The 18530-nt window shown below is 57.4% G+C and overlaps 2 protein-coding genes across 11 annotated transcripts in view; one reads left to right on the top strand and one right to left on the bottom strand.

The window, feature by feature from the left end:
* Positions 1 to 3993, top strand: part of SLC25A25 (solute carrier family 25 member 25) — a 35513-nt gene extending 31520 nt beyond the window's left edge. For all 8 annotated transcript variants that reach the window (XM_064579614.1, XM_045883223.3, XM_045883224.3 and 5 more), the window contains 5 exons: positions 204 to 356; positions 669 to 776; positions 875 to 1042; positions 1610 to 1760; positions 1864 to 3993. In XM_064579614.1, coding sequence (XP_064435684.1) covers positions 204 to 356; positions 669 to 776; positions 875 to 1042; positions 1610 to 1760; positions 1864 to 2048 — 765 coding nt within the window. In that variant the 3' untranslated portion in view covers positions 2049 to 3993. The remainder of the gene's footprint in view (positions 1 to 203; positions 357 to 668; positions 777 to 874; positions 1043 to 1609; positions 1761 to 1863) is intronic.
* An 8154-nt stretch (positions 3994 to 12147) lies between these two features.
* On the bottom strand, positions 12148 to 17994 carry PTGES2 (prostaglandin E synthase 2). 3 transcript variants are annotated; one of them, XM_064579618.1, is made up of 7 exons: positions 17636 to 17994; positions 15595 to 15792; positions 14861 to 14919; positions 14358 to 14507; positions 13879 to 14079; positions 13432 to 13549; positions 12148 to 12786 (listed from the first exon to the last, which is right to left on the bottom strand). In XM_064579618.1, the coding sequence occupies exons 1-7, from the start codon at positions 17903 to 17905 to the stop codon at positions 12664 to 12666; spliced, it is 1119 nt and encodes a 372-aa protein (XP_064435688.1). In that variant the 5' UTR covers positions 17906 to 17994; the 3' UTR covers positions 12148 to 12663. The 3 variants fall into 3 exon arrangements, with proteins under 3 accessions (XP_064435688.1, XP_064435689.1, XP_064435690.1); XM_064579619.1 differs by having other exon boundaries at positions 12148 to 12711; positions 17636 to 17936; XM_064579620.1 differs by lacking the exon at positions 15595 to 15792 and having other exon boundaries at positions 17636 to 17935.
* Between the last annotated feature and the right edge of the window lie 536 nt (positions 17995 to 18530).

Genomic DNA, 18530 nt, shown 5'->3' on the forward strand with positions numbered 1-18530 from the left:
ATGTTGGCACACAGGAGGTGCCCCGTGAAGAACGAGGGTAGCCATGTTGGATTCTCCCGGTGCCGAGTTAGCCTTCAGAACCCGGCCAGGAGAGAGCTGCCTGCTGACCCCGATGTGCGGGCCTGCGGGAGAGGCTCTCTGTCCCATGATGGCCGCCCCCTGGCCACGGGCTTCTTTCTGACCACTTGTCCTTCCCTCCTCAGGTCCATGCCTCCCGCAGCAACAACATGTGCATCGTGGGCGGGTTCACCCAGATGATTCGAGAAGGTGGGGCCAAATCCCTCTGGCGGGGCAATGGCATCAACGTCCTCAAAATTGCCCCCGAGTCGGCCATCAAATTCATGGCCTACGAGCAGGTGAGGACCCCGCTTCCCCAGGCGAGGCGCCGGTCGTCAGCTGTTTCCTGAGCTTCCCTGGGCCGAGGTCCCTGCCCTGCTGATGCCCTGGAAGCTGGAGCCAGTCACTGTACCCAGGGGACAGCAGGGAGAGGCAGGTGGCTGGGTCCAGCCCCCACTCTGCTGCCAGCCCCAGCATGGGTCAGTTCCTTCTATTTCTGGACAGTGTCAGATGTGTCAGGAATACCAGGTCTTGGCTCTGGGAGGAACCCTGGGGCAGGGGCAGCTGAGCTGGTCTCAGGGGTATATCCGTTCATTTGCTCTCTCTTCTAGATCAAGCGTCTCGTGGGGAGTGACCAGGAGACTCTGAGGATTCACGAGAGACTCGTGGCAGGGTCCTTGGCCGGGGCCATCGCCCAGAGCAGCATCTACCCGATGGAGGTGAGGGCTGTCTTGGTCCTAGAGTGGGCAGTGCGCATGGGCTGAGGGTGAGGAGTGGGCCGTGCTCACGCTCCCATCACTCCTTTTGGGTTCTCCAGGTTCTGAAGACCCGGATGGCCTTGCGCAAGACAGGCCAGTACTCAGGCATGCTGGACTGTGCCAGGAAGATCCTGGCCAGAGAGGGAATGGCTGCCTTCTACAAAGGCTATGTTCCCAACATGCTGGGGATCATCCCCTATGCTGGGATAGACCTAGCCGTCTACGAGGTGAGGCCCTAGCGGGCTCAGGCTCCTTGACCAAGTAGCAGAGATTCAGAAACCCCTCCTACCCAGGCCCCTGCCTGGTCTCACTCCATGACAGACACTGGGGGATGGCTGCAACAAGGAACCAAGCGTGACTCCTTCCAGACTCCTCTGTTCTCTGCAAGGGTCTCCTGTCACACTGCCTGCCCCTGGCAGCCCCCAGGTTCTGCAGCCTCAGGGACTCAAGTGGGCAGATCACCAGACTACGACGCCAGGAGAGCTCACTGGGCCCCCAGCAGACTTCCGACCGCAGAAGTCAGGCTCTCTGGGTGGGGAGATGGCTGTTGCCCCGCCTCGTCCCCACTCCCTGTCCTATCCAGGAATCCCCAGTGACAGCAGAAACAAAGGGCAGGCAGGCCAAACGAATCCGGTTACAGTAGCCTCGAGGATCCCATCTGACAAGGAAATGCCTCCTGTGCGGATCCAATAACTACACCCCCACCCCCAGACCCTCGTCTCTTCTTGCCTCGTAAGCTTTTTCTGGGGCTCACGGGCGCTTTGCCTCATCCCTGTCCCCCTTTCCCCTGCCAGACGCTCAAGAACGCCTGGCTACAGCGCTACGCCGTGAATAGCGCGGACCCTGGTGTGTTTGTGCTTCTGGCCTGTGGCACCATGTCCAGCACTTGCGGCCAGCTGGCCAGCTACCCACTGGCCCTGGTCAGGACCCGGATGCAAGCCCAAGGTAATGCTGGTGCTGGGCCAGGCCCCAGGGACCCATCTCCCCGGGCAGGTTGGGCTCCAGGAAGGAGCTGGTAAAGCCCTGATGGGTGCCTCTCTCACGACAGCCTCCATTGAGGGCGCTCCAGAGGTGACCATGAGCAGCCTCTTCAGACAGATCCTGCGGACCGAGGGGGCCTTTGGCCTGTACCGGGGGCTGGCCCCCAACTTCATGAAGGTGATCCCAGCCGTGAGCATCAGCTACGTGGTATACGAGAACCTGAAGATCACCCTGGGCGTGCAGTCGCGGTGATGGGACGGTGGGGGCAGGGGGGGCAGCCCCGCCTCGCACGGCGGACTCACGGATCCTGGGCCCGCAGCCCCGGGATATGTAGCCATCCATTCTGTGAATGTGCCAACACTAAGCTGACTGAAGCCAAGCTGTGAAAAGCCTGGGATGAGCCCGCAAGGCAGTGGGGCAAGGCCCAGCAGGCCCACCGGGTGTGTCCTGACCCTGGCTGGCCGGCACATCCTTTCCAGGGGCCAGCAGGACACGGGCACACGCACGCACACGGGGACGGGACATTGCCCACGGTGCCTGCTGGACAGTGGGGCCCAGAGCCGGCTTCGTTCTTCCATCTTGCTGCCAGACCACCAGCCGCAGGCCCTGCCCTCTGGCCTGCTGGGCGCCTACCCCGTGCCCACCTTGCTTCCTTCCTCGCTGCTGTGTTAGTATGGTAGGAGGAGGGCCACCAGCCCTCTCGCCGTGTTAGCGCTCACTCCTCTCCCCTCAGTCCGTGGGGGCCTCACGCCCTGGCTTCCTGGCCTACGGGTTCCCCTCTGGCTAGGTTGTGCAGGGGGAGAGGGAGGAGTCCGGCTTCTGTGCTCACCCTCATCTGAGCCCCGCTGTTGGCCTCTGAGCTCCCCAACAGATGGGCCCCTGGATGTGCGTGTGCATGCAGGGGGCAGGGCCAAGCCCCTGCATTGGCTGCCCGCCTGGCCTCCCAGTGCATGGCTTCACAGAAGGCAAGGACCTGCTCCCACAAAGCAGAGGGCCTTGCTGCTCCTGCCACCAGGGGTGTCCTGGTGCTCTGAGCTGGCCCCAGACTCCATCAGGACTGGCGCCGGCTCAGAACCACCTCCCTGTCCCCGCTCTGGAATGAGAGCCGGGTGGGCACCACGGAGCTGCAGGAAGGGCAGCCCCTGTCCCGCGTCTGCGCACCCTGATGAGAGGAGGAAAAGGTGTTCAAGGCCTTAATTATGTATTGTTGGGCAAAGGGTTTTGTTCAGAAGGACAAGCTGGACAAATGTGTACGTTCTGTGCTTCCCGAGGGAAGACAAAGGGGGTAGAGAGCCTGGCTGACTTCATTAAAGTCTGTTTCCGAGCCTCTGGGGATTCGTGTCCAATCCCAATCGGGGCAGAGTGGGACCAGCCTCACATTCCACTGATGCAGGGTGTCACTGCTTGGAGCCTATTTATTTCGTATTTATTTGAACAGAGTTATGTCCTAACTATTTTTATAGATTTGTTTAGTTAATAGCCTGTCATTTTCAAGTTCATTTTGTATTCATATTTATGTTCATGGTTGATTGTACCTTCCCAACACCCTCCAGGTGGGGTGGGGAGAGGGAGGAGGGGCCGTGGGAGTGACCTTTCCTGCCACTGGCCACACTGACGTCAAGTCTGTCCAAAGAAATTCCTGGGAACTGGCGACAGATAAAAGGTCAGGGGGGGAGGGGCCCTGGTCGGGGGATGACCCTGGGCAGGCTGGGACAGGGCTCGCACCCAGGAAGCCTTAGGATCTGAGGGTTCAATAAGGGGCAGGAAGAGTGGCAGAAATCTCAATTCCACTGAAGATGAAAGTGCAAACCATTTCTTGGGCTGGGAGGATCTCTCTATTTTATCCTTTCGAATGACAAGGCGCTGAGGGGCCTATCACTGTGAGTTTGGGGTGGGAGCTCCAGGAGAGGGCGGCCAATACCCCGCCCCTGCCTGTGAAGTGGGCTCCCTCCCTCCCTCCCAGGCCCCCCCGCCCGCCGCCGCCACCCCTGCAGAGCAATGCTGGTCAACTTGCGACTCGGGGTCGCATTTCCATTCCACCATAATGACCTAGTGAGGACAATGCAAATAGGATGCAAAGATCAATGCAAAAATTACTGTTATATATCAGTCTAGCGATAACTGGAATTTGTGAAAAAGCAAAGAATTGGAAGTTGTCACTTAAAACAGCCTTCTAATAAAGTTGTTTCAAAGCTGATGACGGAGCCATGATTTATCTGGTACGGGCTTGGGTGGTGGGGGAGGGGGCGTTTGCATGTTAGAAGATGAAGCCATGTTTGTCAACAGAGAAAATGAGAAAGCTAGCCCCTCTGGGCTTCTCGGAAGCACTCCCTCTTGAAAGTAGATATTTGTAGGATTTGGGGTGCTCTGCCCAGATCGCCAGAGCCCCCCTGAGCTGTGAGCCCAGTGGTTCTTCCTCAGCCCTCCCCCAGTTGAGTCTGTCTTGGGAGGAGCTGATCACTCCCTACCCCTGAGGCCTCTGCGAGGCTGTGTGCTGTCCATTCCCGGGCTGCCCCTCCCCAGCCTCCCTGGTGCACCCTTGCACACTTAGGGATGCTGCAGGGCCCCCCGCCTGGCGTTCTTGTTTTGTTTTTAAAGATTTTATTTATTTGAGAGAGAGAACAAGAGCACATGAGTGGTGGGGGAGGGGCAGAGGCAGGGGGAGGGGCAGAGGCAGAGGGAGAAGCAGACACCCTGCTGAGCAGGGAGCCCAATTCAGACTCCATCCCAGGACCCTGGGATCATGACCTGAGCCGAAGGCAGACGCCCAACGACTGAGCCACCCAGGCGTTCCCGCTCCCCGCCCCCACCCCGCCCCACACCTGACTTTTTTTTTTTTAATTTTTTTAAATTTATTTATTTATTCATGAAAGTCAGAGAGAGAGAGAGAGGCAGAGGCAGAAGGAGAGAAGCAGGCTCTGCACTGAGCAGGGAGCCCGATGCGGGACTCGATCCCAGGACCCTGGGATCATGACCTGAGCCGAAGGCAGACACTTAACCATCTGAGCCACCCAGGCGCCCCACACCTGACCTTCTCGATCTGCTTTCTGCCTGTCTCCCCGGGAGAAGTTGAGGCCTCTGGGGCAGCGAATACATTTGCAGTGTATCTCCGGCACTTAGGACAGTGCGGGGTGGGGCACCTGGGTGGCTCAGTCGTTAAGCGTCTGCCTTCGGCTCAGGTCATGATCCCAGGGTCCTGGGATCGAGTCCCACATCGGGCTCCCTGTGCTGCGGGAAGCCTGCTTCTCCCTCTCCCCCTGCTTGTAATCCTGCTCTCACTGTGTCTCTCTCTGTCAAATAAATAAATAAAATCTTTTAAAAAAAAAAGTGCGGGGTGCTGTTTTCATTAAATGACTGTCTACACTCTGTCCCCTGATGGCCCCAAGTACCACGGGTCAGGGCAGCAGGGGAGAGTGGGAAGCGGCTTGGGGAACCCACCAGGGGGCTGTGGCATTCAGAGGCTGTAGGGAGGCCCAGAAGTGTGCCCAGGTTTGAAACTGGTATATACCACGTGTACTGGGTCGAAGAGCATCCCCTCAAAACTCATGTCCCCTGGGAACCTCAGAATGTTGCTTCACTTGGAAATAGGGCTTTTACAGATGTAATCAAGTTAAAGTGAGGTCACGCTGGATTACAGTGAGCCCCAAGTCCAATGAGTGGTGTCCTAGAACACGGGACTTTGGACAGAACATGCCCAGAAGAGAGGGAAAAGGCCATGTGACCACAGGGCTTGCATCTACAAGCCAGGAAATGCCAAGGATTGCAGAGGGCCGCCCAAAGCAAGGGGAGTGGCAAGAAGTTTCTCCCTCAGATTGTCCAGAAGGGCCCAACGCCACCAACATGTGGATTCCAGACCCTGGGCCTCCTGAACTATGAGAGAATCACGTTTTGTTGTTTGGGGTCATCTAAGTTTGTGGTGATTTGTTAACGGCCGCCCGGGGAAACTGATATGCCAACCGCTTCAGCTGTTCGTTGCCAGGGTAACACGCAGAAACCATTTCCCAACGATCGGGTCTTGGCAAGTGGACCCCTTCACCCTGAGCCTGCTCTCCCAAGCAAATATTCCGTAGTACGGTAGGCAGAATGATGTCCCCTCCCAAAGATGTCCCTGTCCTAATCCCCAGAACTTGTGGCTTAGGTTACACAGCACAGGACAATCAAGCTTGCTAATCAGCTGACCTTCAAATAGGGAGATTATCCTGGATTATCCCTGTGGGCCCCATGTAATCACATGGGTCCTTCAGTGGGGGAGACGGAGCAGGAAGAGCAGGGAGAAGGCACGGGAAGGACTCAGCCTGAGGTCACTGGCTCTGAAGATGGAGGAAGGGGCCACAAGTCACAGGAATGTGGGCGGCCCCTAGGAGCTGGAAGAGATGAGGAGTGGATTCTCCACCGAGCGTCTCCAGGAGGAACACGGCCCTGCTGACGCTTTGATTTTAGCCTAGTAAGACGCATGTCAGGCTTCTGACCTCCAGAACTGTGAGATAGTTTCCCATATTGGTTCAGTCACTATGTCTGTGCTGATCTGTTACACCTGCAGCAGGAAACAAACACACTTTTTTAGCTCTGCCCTTCCTTCATCTTGGCTGAGAAGAGCCTCCCCCTGGGTTGGGGTATTTGACCAGCGGGCATCTTGGGGGTGGGGGATGTGGGGAATAGTGCGGAGGAGGCGTGTCTCAAGACCCAGGATGGGATGGGCTCTGGCCCATCTGTGTGGGCGGCTGGCCCTGAAGCCCCGGCTGACCCCTCCTGCTCCTCCAGGAAGCCAAGCACCGTGGGACCCTCTCAGGCCCTCAGCTCTTTGCAGATGGCATCCAGCCTCGTCCTCTGAGGTCAGAGCCTGGAGCAGTCTGGGGAATGGGGGCTGTGGGAGCTGCAGAAAGCCTGTCTGACTTTCCGTGGCTAGACACTGGGACACTAGAAATCCCTGCCCCACTGTGGCCGAGGTGTGGCCTTTGGCAAGTCACACCCACCTCTCTGAGCCTGTTTGTCCATTAGACGAAGAGAGAATAAGACTTGCCTGGGAGGGCTCTTAGAAAGTCGGAATGAGAGTGCCTGGGTGGCTCAGTTGGTTAAGCGACTTCCTTCGGCTCAGGTCATGATCCTTGAGTCCCGGGATCGAGTCCCACATCGGGCTCCCTGCTCAGCGGGGAGCCTGCTCCTCCCTCTCCCACTCCCCCTGCTTGTGTTCCCTCTCTCGCTGTGTCTCTCTCTGTCAAATAAATAAATAAAATCTTTAAAAAAAATAAAAATTTAAAAAATTTAAAAAACGTTGAAATGAGGGGCGCCTGGGTGGCTCAGTTGTTAAGCGTCTGCCTTCAGCTCAGCTCATGATCCCAGGGTCCTGGGATGGAGCCCCGCATCGGGCTCCCTGCTCTGCGGGAAGCCTGCTTCTCCCTCTCCCACTCCCCCCGCTTGTGTTCCTGCTCGCTCTCTCTCTCTCTCTTTCAAATAAATAAATAAATAATCTTTAAAAAAAAAACAAAAAACAAAAACGTTGAAATGAGACTGGAAATTGAAAGGACTGGTGCAGGGGCGCCTGGGTGGCTCAGTCGATTAAGCGGCTGCCTTCGGCTCAGGTCATGATCCCAGGGTCCTGGGATCGAGCCCCACATCGGGCTCCCTGCTCAGCAGAGAGCCTGCTTCTCCCTTTCCCTCTGCCTGCCGCTCTGCCTACTTGTGCTATCTCTCTGTCAAATAAATACATTTAAAAAAAATCTTTAAAAAAAATAAAAAAGAAAGGACTGGTGCTTAAAACCCAGCTCCCCTTCCCCATCCAGGATTCCAAACACACAATAATTTCACCCTCAGTGCTTGTCATTCCAGCCTCCAGTGTCAGAAGGCTCGTGCGCGCCTTGGGTCTCTGGCATCTGAAGATAGCCAGCCTGGGTGTGCGGTGGGGGAGCCCTTTGTGCCACAGGATCTGGTGAATTCTCTTCGTGTCTCCATCCTGAAGCTAGGCCCTTCCACCTCTAATCCTGAGGGGCACCACCGGCTGGGGCACACGCAGGACTTAGCCCTCAGAGGTTCAAGGACGTGTTCCTGCCACCATGACCCCATTTTATAGATGAGGAAAGTAAGGCTGAGGGAAAAGTGACTTGCCCAGGGCCTCAGCATGAGTACGTGACAGGGCCTGAGTTGCGGGTCAGCAGACCCCTGGGCTTTGCTGGGGCTGCGCACCAGGAGGCCCAGGAGATGGGGACCATGCTTCAACCCACCTGTGGGGCCTTTCACCCAGGAGCAGGAGCTCTTTGCCTCGCCTCAGACAGGTGGCACCCGGTTTCTGGCTACTCTCCTGGGCCGGGAGGCCACAGAGAGCCTGGGAAGCGTTGGGCAGGCCTGTGCTTGAATCCTGGCACTTGGCTGTGTGATCTTGGGCAAATCTCATGCATCTCTGAGCCTCCTCAAGGTGGGCACAGTACCTTCCTGACAGCTCAGAGGGGGAAGGGACTTGTCCGGGTTCATACGAAGGCTAAGTAAATGTTGAACTGAGATTCAAACCAGCTTTGTTGACTCTGAAGCCATATTCTCAACCTTGGCTCCCAACTGGGCCACCCCCAATCCCAATCTCACTGGTCTGAGCAGGTTGGAATGTAGGGGAAGGGAGAGGGGAGCACCGGTGTGCTGGGCCCAGCTGCCCAGCTGTGAACCTTGGTCCCTGCCTTCTGGGGCTGATGAGGAAGCTGGAGCAAACCAGCGAGGCCCGGTCACAGTGGCTGGAAAGACTGGCCAGGGCCGGCTACGATGGGGTAGGCCAGGCAAGAACCCAGGATGAGTAAACTGGGGGCAGGGAGGGCCAGAGGCCTGTCCCCCCGAGGGGGCGAGACAGACCTGGGCCTCCGGCTCACAGCTTCCTGGAACGGCCGTTGGCTGGGCCGCCAGCCATCTCTTTAGGCCATTGGCCTCTTATCTCCCCACAGCAGTGGGAGATGCTGTCGAGAGAGGGGGCTGACTCCACCCTCGCTGGCCAGGGCGGGGCGCCCCCTCCGCCCCAAAGAGCCCGGCCCCAACCCTCATTTTCCAGAGGAGGAAACTGACAGGACAAGGGGCTCGCTGGAGGTCACTAGACCCCCTGTAGCCGACTCTCTTCCCCGACCACACTGGCTTAGGTCAAGTGAATAAGTGTCCTAGGGCAGGTGTTCCCAAGTGCCAAAAACGTGGGGTCTTAAGACAAATCTGTTCTCGGGGCGCCTGGGTGGCTCAGTTGGTTAAGCGACTGCCTTTGGCTCAGGTCATGATCCTGGAGTCCCGGGATCGAGTCCCGCATCGGGCTCCCTGCTCGGCAGGGAGTCTGCTTCTCCCTCTGACCCTCCTCCCTCTCATGCTCTCTGTCTCTCATTCTCTCTCTCTCAAATAAATAAATAAAATCTTTAAAAAAAAAAAAAAAACCTTAAAAAAAAAAAAAGACAAATCTGTTCTCTTCCAGTGCTAGAGGCTGGAAGTCTGAACTCAATTTCACTGAGCTGAGATCACGGTGTGCGCAGAGCTGGGTCCTTCTGGAGGCCATCTCCTTGCCCCTCTGGGTTCTGGAGGCATCAGCATTCCTTGGCCCTTTCTCGAATGCCCCCAGCCTCTGCTTCTCATCGTCTCTTCTGGAGTCACACCTCCCTCTTACAAGGGATTGTGATTATGTTGGGGTTTTTTTTAAGATTTTATTTATTTGCTAGAGAGAGAGAGCACGAGCAGGGGGGGAGCAGGAGAAGCAGGCTCCCCATTGAGCAGGGAACCTGAGGCGGGGACTCAATCCCAGGACCCTGGAATCATGCCCTGAGCCGAAGAGAGACACTTAACCGACTGAGCCACCCAGGCGCCCCATACAATCCAAATTTTTACTTAAACAAAGGAAAAACTTGCCTAGAGAGAGAGAGAGGAGCAATAAGACACTGTGTTAAGCTGCAGATGCTGAAGCCAGATCTGGGTTCAGATCCCATGTCTGTCACTTACTAGCTGTGTGACCCTGGGCAAGTCACTTAACCTCTCTGATGGCTGTTTGCTCATTTGTAAAATGGGGTTGCAAAGATTAAATAAGGTAAAATATAGAGTGCTTAAAACAATGCTTGCCATAAAATAGGCCCCATCTGATATACATATATTATTTATAAAAATAAATATATACATGCACACATGTATGCACTATAAAGCTGCATAAAAAATAATCTAGAAGGCTGTATTCCAAAAATTTTTAAGTGGTCCTATCTCTAGGTTGGTGGGATTGTAAATAATTGGCATCATTTTTTTGCTTACCTGAAAGTTTTATTCATGTCCAATAAACATGAATTATTTGCATAATCAAAGTGAAATCTTAAAAATTTAACAATCCAACAAACAGAAAAAAGCAAAGTGGAATCCTCCTGATTGTGGAGCCCCAGCTGTGGCTTGCCCTCCCGAGGGAGACCTCCCTCACTCCCAGGGCAGAAGGATCTCGCTGTTCTCACGACTCCTCTCTTCTTGCTTCCTGGAGCTCTTGACCATGAGCTTTGGGAGCCCGGCTGAGAACAGAGCAGGGAGCGTGTTCTGAGGACAGCAGACCCCACTGGCTGCATTAAACGCCCCCCACACGTCAACTGTGCGCATCGACTCTGTGCAGTCTTTCCATCTCTGACCACACCAACCCGTGAAGGTTAACTGACTTTCAAGGGCTGGCCCAAGGATGAGCAAAGATGGGACTTGCCCAAGGTCACAGCAGGTATTGGCAGGGTTCCCCCATCCGGCCTTCTACAGCCATCAAGGCCACAGGCACATGCCCTGATCTGAGCGTGACCAAAGATGCAGCAGAGGTTATTGCCTTGGGGCCCTTTCCGCCGAGAGGTGTGACTTTCCCTGCCTGCCCATTTTCGGACCCCTCACCTGCTAAACCCATTTTACCGGTGGGCAAATAGAGTCCTTAAAGAACAAAGATTGTCCCGACAAGATGCAATGCTGAAGTTGGTCACAAGGTGGCAGCATGAGGCCTTGTTTCACATTCTCTACTGCCCTCTAGTGGTTATGGGAAAATACACCAGGGGCTGGCCCAGGAACATTTGGGGAAACTGAGGCAGGGTTGTCCCCTGGGATGGAAGAGGGGGGATACTCAGTGAAAGAAGCACGCTCGGTCGGTGTCCCCTGGGCCTTGGGTTGACTAGCCATTCTCCAGCCCCAGTTACGGGGAGCAGATCTAGCTAGTATAGTCCTTGGACTTTCTTCAAGGAGACCCTTCGGTGGAGGAGAGGGTGTAGAGGGTGCAGGCGGGTGCCTCTCCTGCTGAGGCACGCTCTGGGATCCACAGGCCACCCCAGGTCCCTGGAGCAAAGGCCTTTCAGGACTTAAGGCCTGACTGATTCGGGGAACAGCATTCCGGACACGCTGGTGCTCCCTCGGCCTGGCCGGTGGGCCCTGGCGCATGCACGCAGCCGAGCACTCTGCAGCCGTGAAGAACGAGCCAGCGTGACATGTGCCCACGCGGACAGGCGCCCGTGACGGGGACGAGAACGAGCAGGTAGCCCACTGGCTCCGCAGGAGAAACGGGAGGCCGCTGCTTCCAAACGATGGGCTGTTGGCCTCCAGAGGGCTCGCCAGGCCTCTACCTTATTTGAATGTTTACCGTCACAAGGAGCATGAATTATTTTTATGTTTTTAAAAAAATTAACAAAATAAAAATTTAAGACTTTCTCGAGAGGCCTGGGGGAATGGGAGAGTCCGGCGAGTAGAGTTCAGCCCAGTGGCCACCTCTTGGGCCTCCAGAGGCCGCTGTGCTCTTCATCTATGGGAACCAGGGGAACGGGGACCCCGACCCTGGGGGCTCTGCTCTGAACGGGGCTCCACTCACAGCGCCTCCTTGCTCCCAGAGCTGGCTTTTCCCTGTCCCAGGGCCCCCTCCCCAGGCCTGGGACCGAAGCCTGGGTGCCCACCTGCTTCAGAGGTTCAGAGGTTCTCAGAACCCTGCTCCCCCGGCGTGTAGAGCAGGACTGGAGCCACTCCAGCCCCTGCTCTGAGCTGGGCGTCCTTCTCCACACTTGACCCGCATCTCACGCTCAAACCCTCGCCATTTCCCCTTGAAGTGGAGGCTATCATTATGCCCATTTGACGGATGAGGATATGGAGGCTCAGAGAGGGACATCACTGCCCAGAGTCCCACGGCCAGCGAGGGGCACAACTGGACCCGAATCCTGGGACACCTCAGGCCTCCCTGCTGCTTATCCTGTGGTGGTGTCCCGGGGTCCCTGTGACACAAAGCCTGCGAAGTCCTTCACCCCAGGCCTGACACCCAGTAAGCACTGGACAAACAGTAGTTACCAGCAGGGCCGGGCATGGCCTCGCTCGGAAGCCTTTGCTAACCAGCAGTCACACACAGCGCTCACCCCACGACAGCCTCCAAGGGAGCAGCAAACCTTTTCTTTATTGCGAACATGACACCCAGTCCCGGGGGCAGTGGGAAGAGCCGGAACCAGGAGGAGCCAGGGATGAAATCCCTCATAAACCAGACTATTCCTACTTCCCCTGTCCAGCGCAGGAGCCTGACCCGATTCCCACCCCCAGGGTGTGGACAGAGAGGCCACTGAGAGTCCCAGAGAACAGCTGAAGCGCAGGGAGGCCCAGGACAAGGGGCAGGGGTGGGTCAGCCGCTTGGGGCTGAGGGGTAGCCTTCTGTGCCCCTCAGGGGGGCTGTGAACACAAATCAAGCCTGGCTTTTGTCCCCCAGCATCCCAGGGCCTCAGCAGGTGTCCAGTGCTAGAAGCCGGAGCGGGGGGGGGAGGCTGGAGGGGTGGGGGCAGGCGAGAGGCAGAACGGTCCCGTCCCCCACTGCACAGCACCAAGTGCTGACCCAGCGGTCCTGGTCCCCGGCAGCCGGCGTCTTCTGCTGTCTTCCACCCCTCCCGGGACACTCAGGTCACTGGGGGGCCTCAGCGATGGCTTTCTCCATCCGCAGGTACCAGGGCTGGATGCGGGAGTGACGCATCAGGTCATCGAAAGCCTCCAGGCCCTCCATCACGCGCAGCACGCCATATACTGCCTGGGGGAGGGGTCAGAGGGGGGTCCATTCCTGCCCTGTCCTCCACGGGTTGTGTGCCCTGGGGCCCGTCACCTCTCCTCTCTGAGAGAGCTCACTAAATGGCCAATTTTGCACTTGGGGCTTTGAGTGAAGTGTGTGGGATTTCTGTAGGTTTTGCCTGCCCTGCCCCCCCGACCCGTCTGGGCAACAAACTCCACCTCCAGAATTTCCTTTGGGAAAACGTCCTGCCCCACTCTCAGGTCCTGAGATTTGAGAAAAGGGGACCCCCACCAGCTCTAAGACCCAGATCTGGCGATCAACATACTCCACCCCGGCTTGAGGGATTGCTTCAAGGCTTGGCATTTAAGCCAGGCCAACAAGACACTGTCCCAGGACTTTCGCTGGGTGCAAGCAACTCCAAGGGGTTGAGATGCAACAGGTGAGGCCGAGCCCTGGTACTGCCACTTGGGCCCCTGGATTCAGCTGGGCCTGAAGCCAACCCCTCCCCTGAACCCGTCAGTGATGTGAACCAAGACAGTTCCTTGGATGGAGCCGGGTGCCTCCAGAGTGGGAAAGCTGGGAGACGTAGGTATTGCCTACATGTGGGCTTCCTCTGCCCAGACAGGCCCCTCAAATCTGGGCACCCCCTGCCCCCACCAGACTCACCAGATCAGCCAGGTTCGGCTTCTCACCCCCCATGAAGGGCCGGTCTTTGCCCACGGCCGCCACCCACTTGTCGGCGGCCTCATAGAGGTCCTCACGGACGTCATCCTGGAGGTGGTGCCTGGTGGGGAAGGGGGAAGTCCATCGGGGGAACCCTCCTCCCAGGTGGGGAAAACAGGAAGGCCAGGGGGCCAGGGCTGCTCCCCCAGGGGCATCACACTTGCAAAAATCAGTTATCATCTGCCCCAGACAGGGAGGCCATGGCCAAAGAAGGACAAGAGACCTGACCACGAGAAAGCAACCGAAGAAGGCGTAGAGCAGACACCCAGGCCAGTCCGCTCCCCCTGGGGTGCTGGAGGCAATCGGAGTTCTGACCTCCTTTAGACTAGGGGCTTGGGGAGAGCAGGCCCCCAGGCGCACACACACACACGCACACACAAGCATCGTCACCTGCTCTTGAGCCGCTTGCTGATGAGGTACATGGCCGCTGCCCCCATGTACTTGGCCACGGCACCCTCCAATGCCCCGAACTTGCCCTCCCTGACGATGTAGTCGAAGGAGGCCAGGGCCTCGGCAGGAGTGCGGTACACGTTGGGGGAGATCAGGTGCACCAACCAGTCATCCGCCCACTGCCGCCACTTCATCTCCTCCCTGTGGACAAGGCGGGGACAGAGGGCAGGCCAGGTGGGCTGCCGAAGTCGGGGCCCGGGAGGTGTGGGAGCAGGTGCACTGTCTAGACCGCACAGCGTACGGGTGGGAAGCTGAGGCCTGAGTAGGAGTTCCTGAAGTGGACTCAGCCCTGGCCGTGGCCCCAGCCCTCCTGGTCTCCCACACTGGTCCCCCTTCCCAGGGTCTCGCTCAGCCTCTCCCCCAACCCCTGGAAAGACCCTGCGCTTGCCGCCTCCAGGGGCCTGCCCCGCCTCACTTACGTCCTGGCCTCCTTCCCACCATACATGCGCTGGGCCTCCTTCTCATCCAGCATGAGCCAGTACTTGTTGAAGAATTCGGTCACTTCCTTCCCCTGGTCGTTCACAGCCTTCATGGATGGATAGTAGGTGACGATGCGTTCCAGGGGCTGCCTTTGGGAGACAGCCAGAGTCTCACCCCAACTAGTTCTTCCTCCAGGAGGCTGAGCTGTCGCCTGCTTGGGGTGGATGTCTACCCCGACCTGACCCAGCTCCGGAGGGGAACCACGACCAACCCGCGAAAGCTTTCTGGCCTCTTGTGGGTGCCAGAGGAGGTCCTGCAGCAAGAGGGACTTGGGGCGAACACAGAAGCATCTCCGTGACAGAGGGAGATGTGCAGAGGAGAGGAAGGGGGTATTTCAGAGTACAATGCCCACCCTGCTCCCCTGGAGGAACCTGGGGGAGGCCTCCTGGGAGATAAAAGGGACGAAATGCAGTACCAGCCTGGGCCTCTAGGGGCTCCTTACCCGGACACCAGGTAGGTCTTGAGGGCGCTGATGATGACAGAGGAATCGTTCAGTTGTTGCTGGAGGACGAGAGGGTGGTTTAAATTGGGGGAGTGGGTCCTGGAGTCACCAGCAGGATCACCAGAGTTCTTTAAAGATAAACACCCAGGCATTCGAGGAAACTGGTCCGGTGGAACCTTGGCATTGTTTGTCCATCGCTGGGGGTTCATCCCCAAAATCAATGCCCACGGAGCTCTCCCCGCCCCACAGAACCTAGTCTCCTGGCTCAGGCCCATCCTGAGTAAGGGAGACCCAAGTGTGGCTAATGCGAAGGAGGGTGTGGGGAGGACCTAAGTTCTGGGCCCTGCCCACTCACCTGCCTGGCCTCCCAAGCTCTGGTGGGGGCAGGGTGGACTCTAGAAGCTACACGCTAGGAGCCAAGGACTGGGCCAAGCATTCCCTGCCACTGGAGAGTATAGCCCTCTGTTGACTAATGAAGAAGCAAGCCCAGAGAGGCTAAGTGATTGGCCCCAAGTCACGTAACCAGTGAGGGGCACAGCCCCACCTTGAGCCTGGACCACCCTGATTTCAGAGCTCACACTGTTGAGCTCTGTGATGCTCTGCCTCCCTTGGGCCCAGCTGGTTCATAATCCTCAGCAAGGTCCAAAGCACCCACATTGTTCAGAGTTGCAGGGCCTGCCTCGGGGGTACCACAGGACAACCCAGGACGTGGGGGGTTGCTCCCTGAGGCTCACCAAGCTCTCTCCTTCCTGGGCCAGCAGGATGGGCACCTTCCTGTAGGAGGAGAACTTGATCTCGGCCCTGCGCACAGGGTTCACTTCTACCACCTGGTAGGGCAGGGCGTGGAAGTCGAGGAAGGCGCGGACCTTGCTGCAGAAGGGACACGTTTTGTACTGGTACAGAGTCAGCTGCAGGCGGCTGGACAGGGAGAGCTGGGCGGGGAGCAGAGGGAGGGGGGCTTCTGAGGCCTGGTGCCCAGGCCCCACCCCCAAGTAAACTTCTCCCAAGGGAGTCTTCTAGGATGATCCTGAGAACATCAGGAGGAAGGGGGGTAGGTGGCAGAGAGAAAGGGAGACACAGGGAGGTGGGGGGCAGGCTCATGCAGTGGACAGTCCATCCTCAAGAGCCCATACAACACCCTCCTCAAGCAGGAAGTATGGGTAGGATGAATCTTCCGGTCTCTGTTCAACATCAGACACCTCTCCTCTCCCTCCTGTCCCAAGAGGACATCACAACCCCCCTCAGGTGTGCCACCCAAACTCCCTCAACCCAAGGGACCCTCTGGATGAGGGGGCAGAGCCCAGCATTTGCCAGAGTGGGGTCTACCTCAAATCTCCAAGGGGGGAGGGTTGTATCTGGGCCTTGGGCCTGGATCTGCGAGTTCAGTAGGTGAGCTCCAGGTAAGCTCGCTGCATATTCTTTTTTTTTTTTTAAGATTTTATTTATTTATTTGACAGAGAGAGAGGCAGGGAGAGAGGGAGCACAAGCAAGAGGAGCAGCAGAGGGAGAAGCAGGCCTCCTGCGGAGCAGGGAGCCCGATGCGGGGCTCGATCCCAGGACCCTGGGATCATGACCTGAGCTGAAGGCAGACGCTTAACGACTGAGCCACCCAGGCGCCACCAAGCTCGCTGCATATTCATGTTTAAAAGCCACAGCGGCAGTCCACCTCCCTCACTATTCAGATGGGATGCTGAAGCTGGACCACCGGGGTGGGCAGAGACGGAGAACTCCACCCCCCTCCTACCACCCTGCTCCCCTGAGCCCAGGAAGGCGGCACCCGTGCCATCACTGGGCTAGGGGACACCTCCCTGCCCCTCTCTGTCTCAGGGCCTGGAATCTAAGGGTCATCGGTTCCCTAAAAATACTAACACTAATAAACAAATACACAACCTTATGATCTGAAGACGGTGGGAGGGTTTAGGGAAAGTTCATTATTTCCCAGACGACAAAATGTTTACAAAGTAATAAACTCTGAAGGAGGCTTTCTTTCCTTTTCTTGTAATCTCCTAATCTTTTCATTAGAAAAGTCTAAAGGGCGCCTGGGTGGCTCAGTTGGTTAAGCGACTGCCTTCAGCTCAGGTCATGATCCTGGAGTCCCGGGATCGAGTCCTGCATCGGGCTCCCTGCTCAGCAGGGAGTCTGCTTCTCCCTCTGACCCTCCCCCTCTCATGCTCTCTCTATCTCATTCTCTCTCTCAAATAAATAAATAAAATCTTTAAAAAAAAAAAAAAAGAAAGAAAGAAAAAGGAAGGAGGAGGAGGAGGGGCAAAGGGCATGAACCATTATCCCCACATTCTGGAACCTCACTAAGAATACTCATTATCGGGCGCCTGGGTGGCTCAGTTGGTTAAGCGACTGCCTTCAGCTCAGGTCATGATCCTGGAGTCCTGGGATCGAGTCCCACATCGGGCTCCCTGCTCAGCAGGGAGTCTGCTTCTCCCTCTGACCCTCCCCCATCTCATGCTCTCTCTATCTCATTCTCTCTCTCAAATAAATAAATAAAATCTTTAAAAAAAAAAAAAGAAAAGAAAAGAAAAGTCTAAAAACACGTTAGAAAACGACCTGAAGACGAAGACAACAATTCTAGTTAGCAGGCAACAGTGGCGACCCCGTTGCCCAGATGAGGACGCTAAGTGCTCAGATACTTAAAACCAAGTCACTTGCCCAAGGTCACTGACGAACGGACGGAAGAGGTGATACCTGACCCCGCCAGAAGTCCCGAAGTTCGGCTGGCCCCAGCACCCCTACCCGCGGCTGGGTGCGGCCCGGGCTTACCTGCGCGGCAGAGCGCTGGGCGCGGAGGTCCTGGGCGCGCAGGTGCCACCGCGCGGTGTGGTACAGCCCCAGGACGCCCCCCAGGGCCAGCGCCGCCGCCCCCAGCAGCCGCGGGCTCCCCTTGCGGGCGGTGGCCGCGGGGCCCGGGCCCCCCGCGGCTCCCGCGAAGCCGACCCGACTTTGCGCGGGCAGCCGCGACGGGAGGCGACCGCCCAGCCTCCAGGCCAGACCGTGCCCGACCGGCCACAGCGCCCGCGCAGCCTGGGCCATGTTCGCTCCGCCGGCGCTGCGGGCGGGCGCGCGAAACGAAGACGGCCGGGGATCAGGCTTCCCTTAAAGGGGAGGGTCTCCATCGCCGGAGGGTTGCTAGGGGTGACAGTGACGCCGAGGGGGGAAAGGAACAGCCCTGGAGGGACTGGGCGCGCGTCCCGGGCGCCCGGTTTCCACGCACCCGTGAGAGCCACAGAAACACACTCTGGGATGTCGGGGAGTCGCTTTTTAAATGCCCGGCTTCTGAACATGAGCTATAACCGTTCTCGGCGGTGACCCGGGCCGAATGCGGGAATTCGTCGTGTGGACTTTGGGTCCCAGCGTCGTCCGAAATGTGTGTTTATTAACTTCTATCTCATGCAACCAATCGAAAGAGATTGAGCCCTTCAGAGCGTCAGAAAAAGGGTCATAGCATCGGGTCCAGGAGGGCCGCGGAAACAGCCGTACCACCGCTGGTGCCACCGACTCGGGCTCTTTCTGCCCTCCCGCGCCGCTGCACTGTTTCTTCTGTGTCCCGAACCATAAAATTTTCCATACACACACGGGGTCTTAGAGACCACGTGGCTCAGATTTCGCCCACGCGGTGGCGCCGGCACGCTGACCCGCAGTGTCCAGCGGCAGGATG

This window comes from Mirounga angustirostris, unplaced genomic scaffold (assembly GCF_029215605.1).
Source record: "Mirounga angustirostris isolate CCGP_5_RB_7025 unplaced genomic scaffold, mMirAng1.0.hap1 SCAF_15, whole genome shotgun sequence".
In the NCBI taxonomy this organism is placed as follows: domain Eukaryota; kingdom Metazoa; phylum Chordata; class Mammalia; order Carnivora; family Phocidae; genus Mirounga; species Mirounga angustirostris.

Coding starts and splice junctions, on each gene's coding strand:
- PTGES2 (XM_064579618.1), bottom strand. CDS start 17,905: ATGGCCCAGGCTGCGCGGGCGCTGTGGCCGGTCGGGCACGGTCTGGCC. Junction 14,508..14,860: donor AAGACCTACCTGGTGTCCGG/GTAAGGAGCCCC, acceptor TGTCTCCCAAAG/GCAGCCCCTGGAACGCATCG. Junction 14,080..14,357: donor GGTGGGAAGGAGGCCAGGAC/GTAAGTGAGGCG, acceptor CCTTGTCCACAG/GGAGGAGATGAAGTGGCGGC.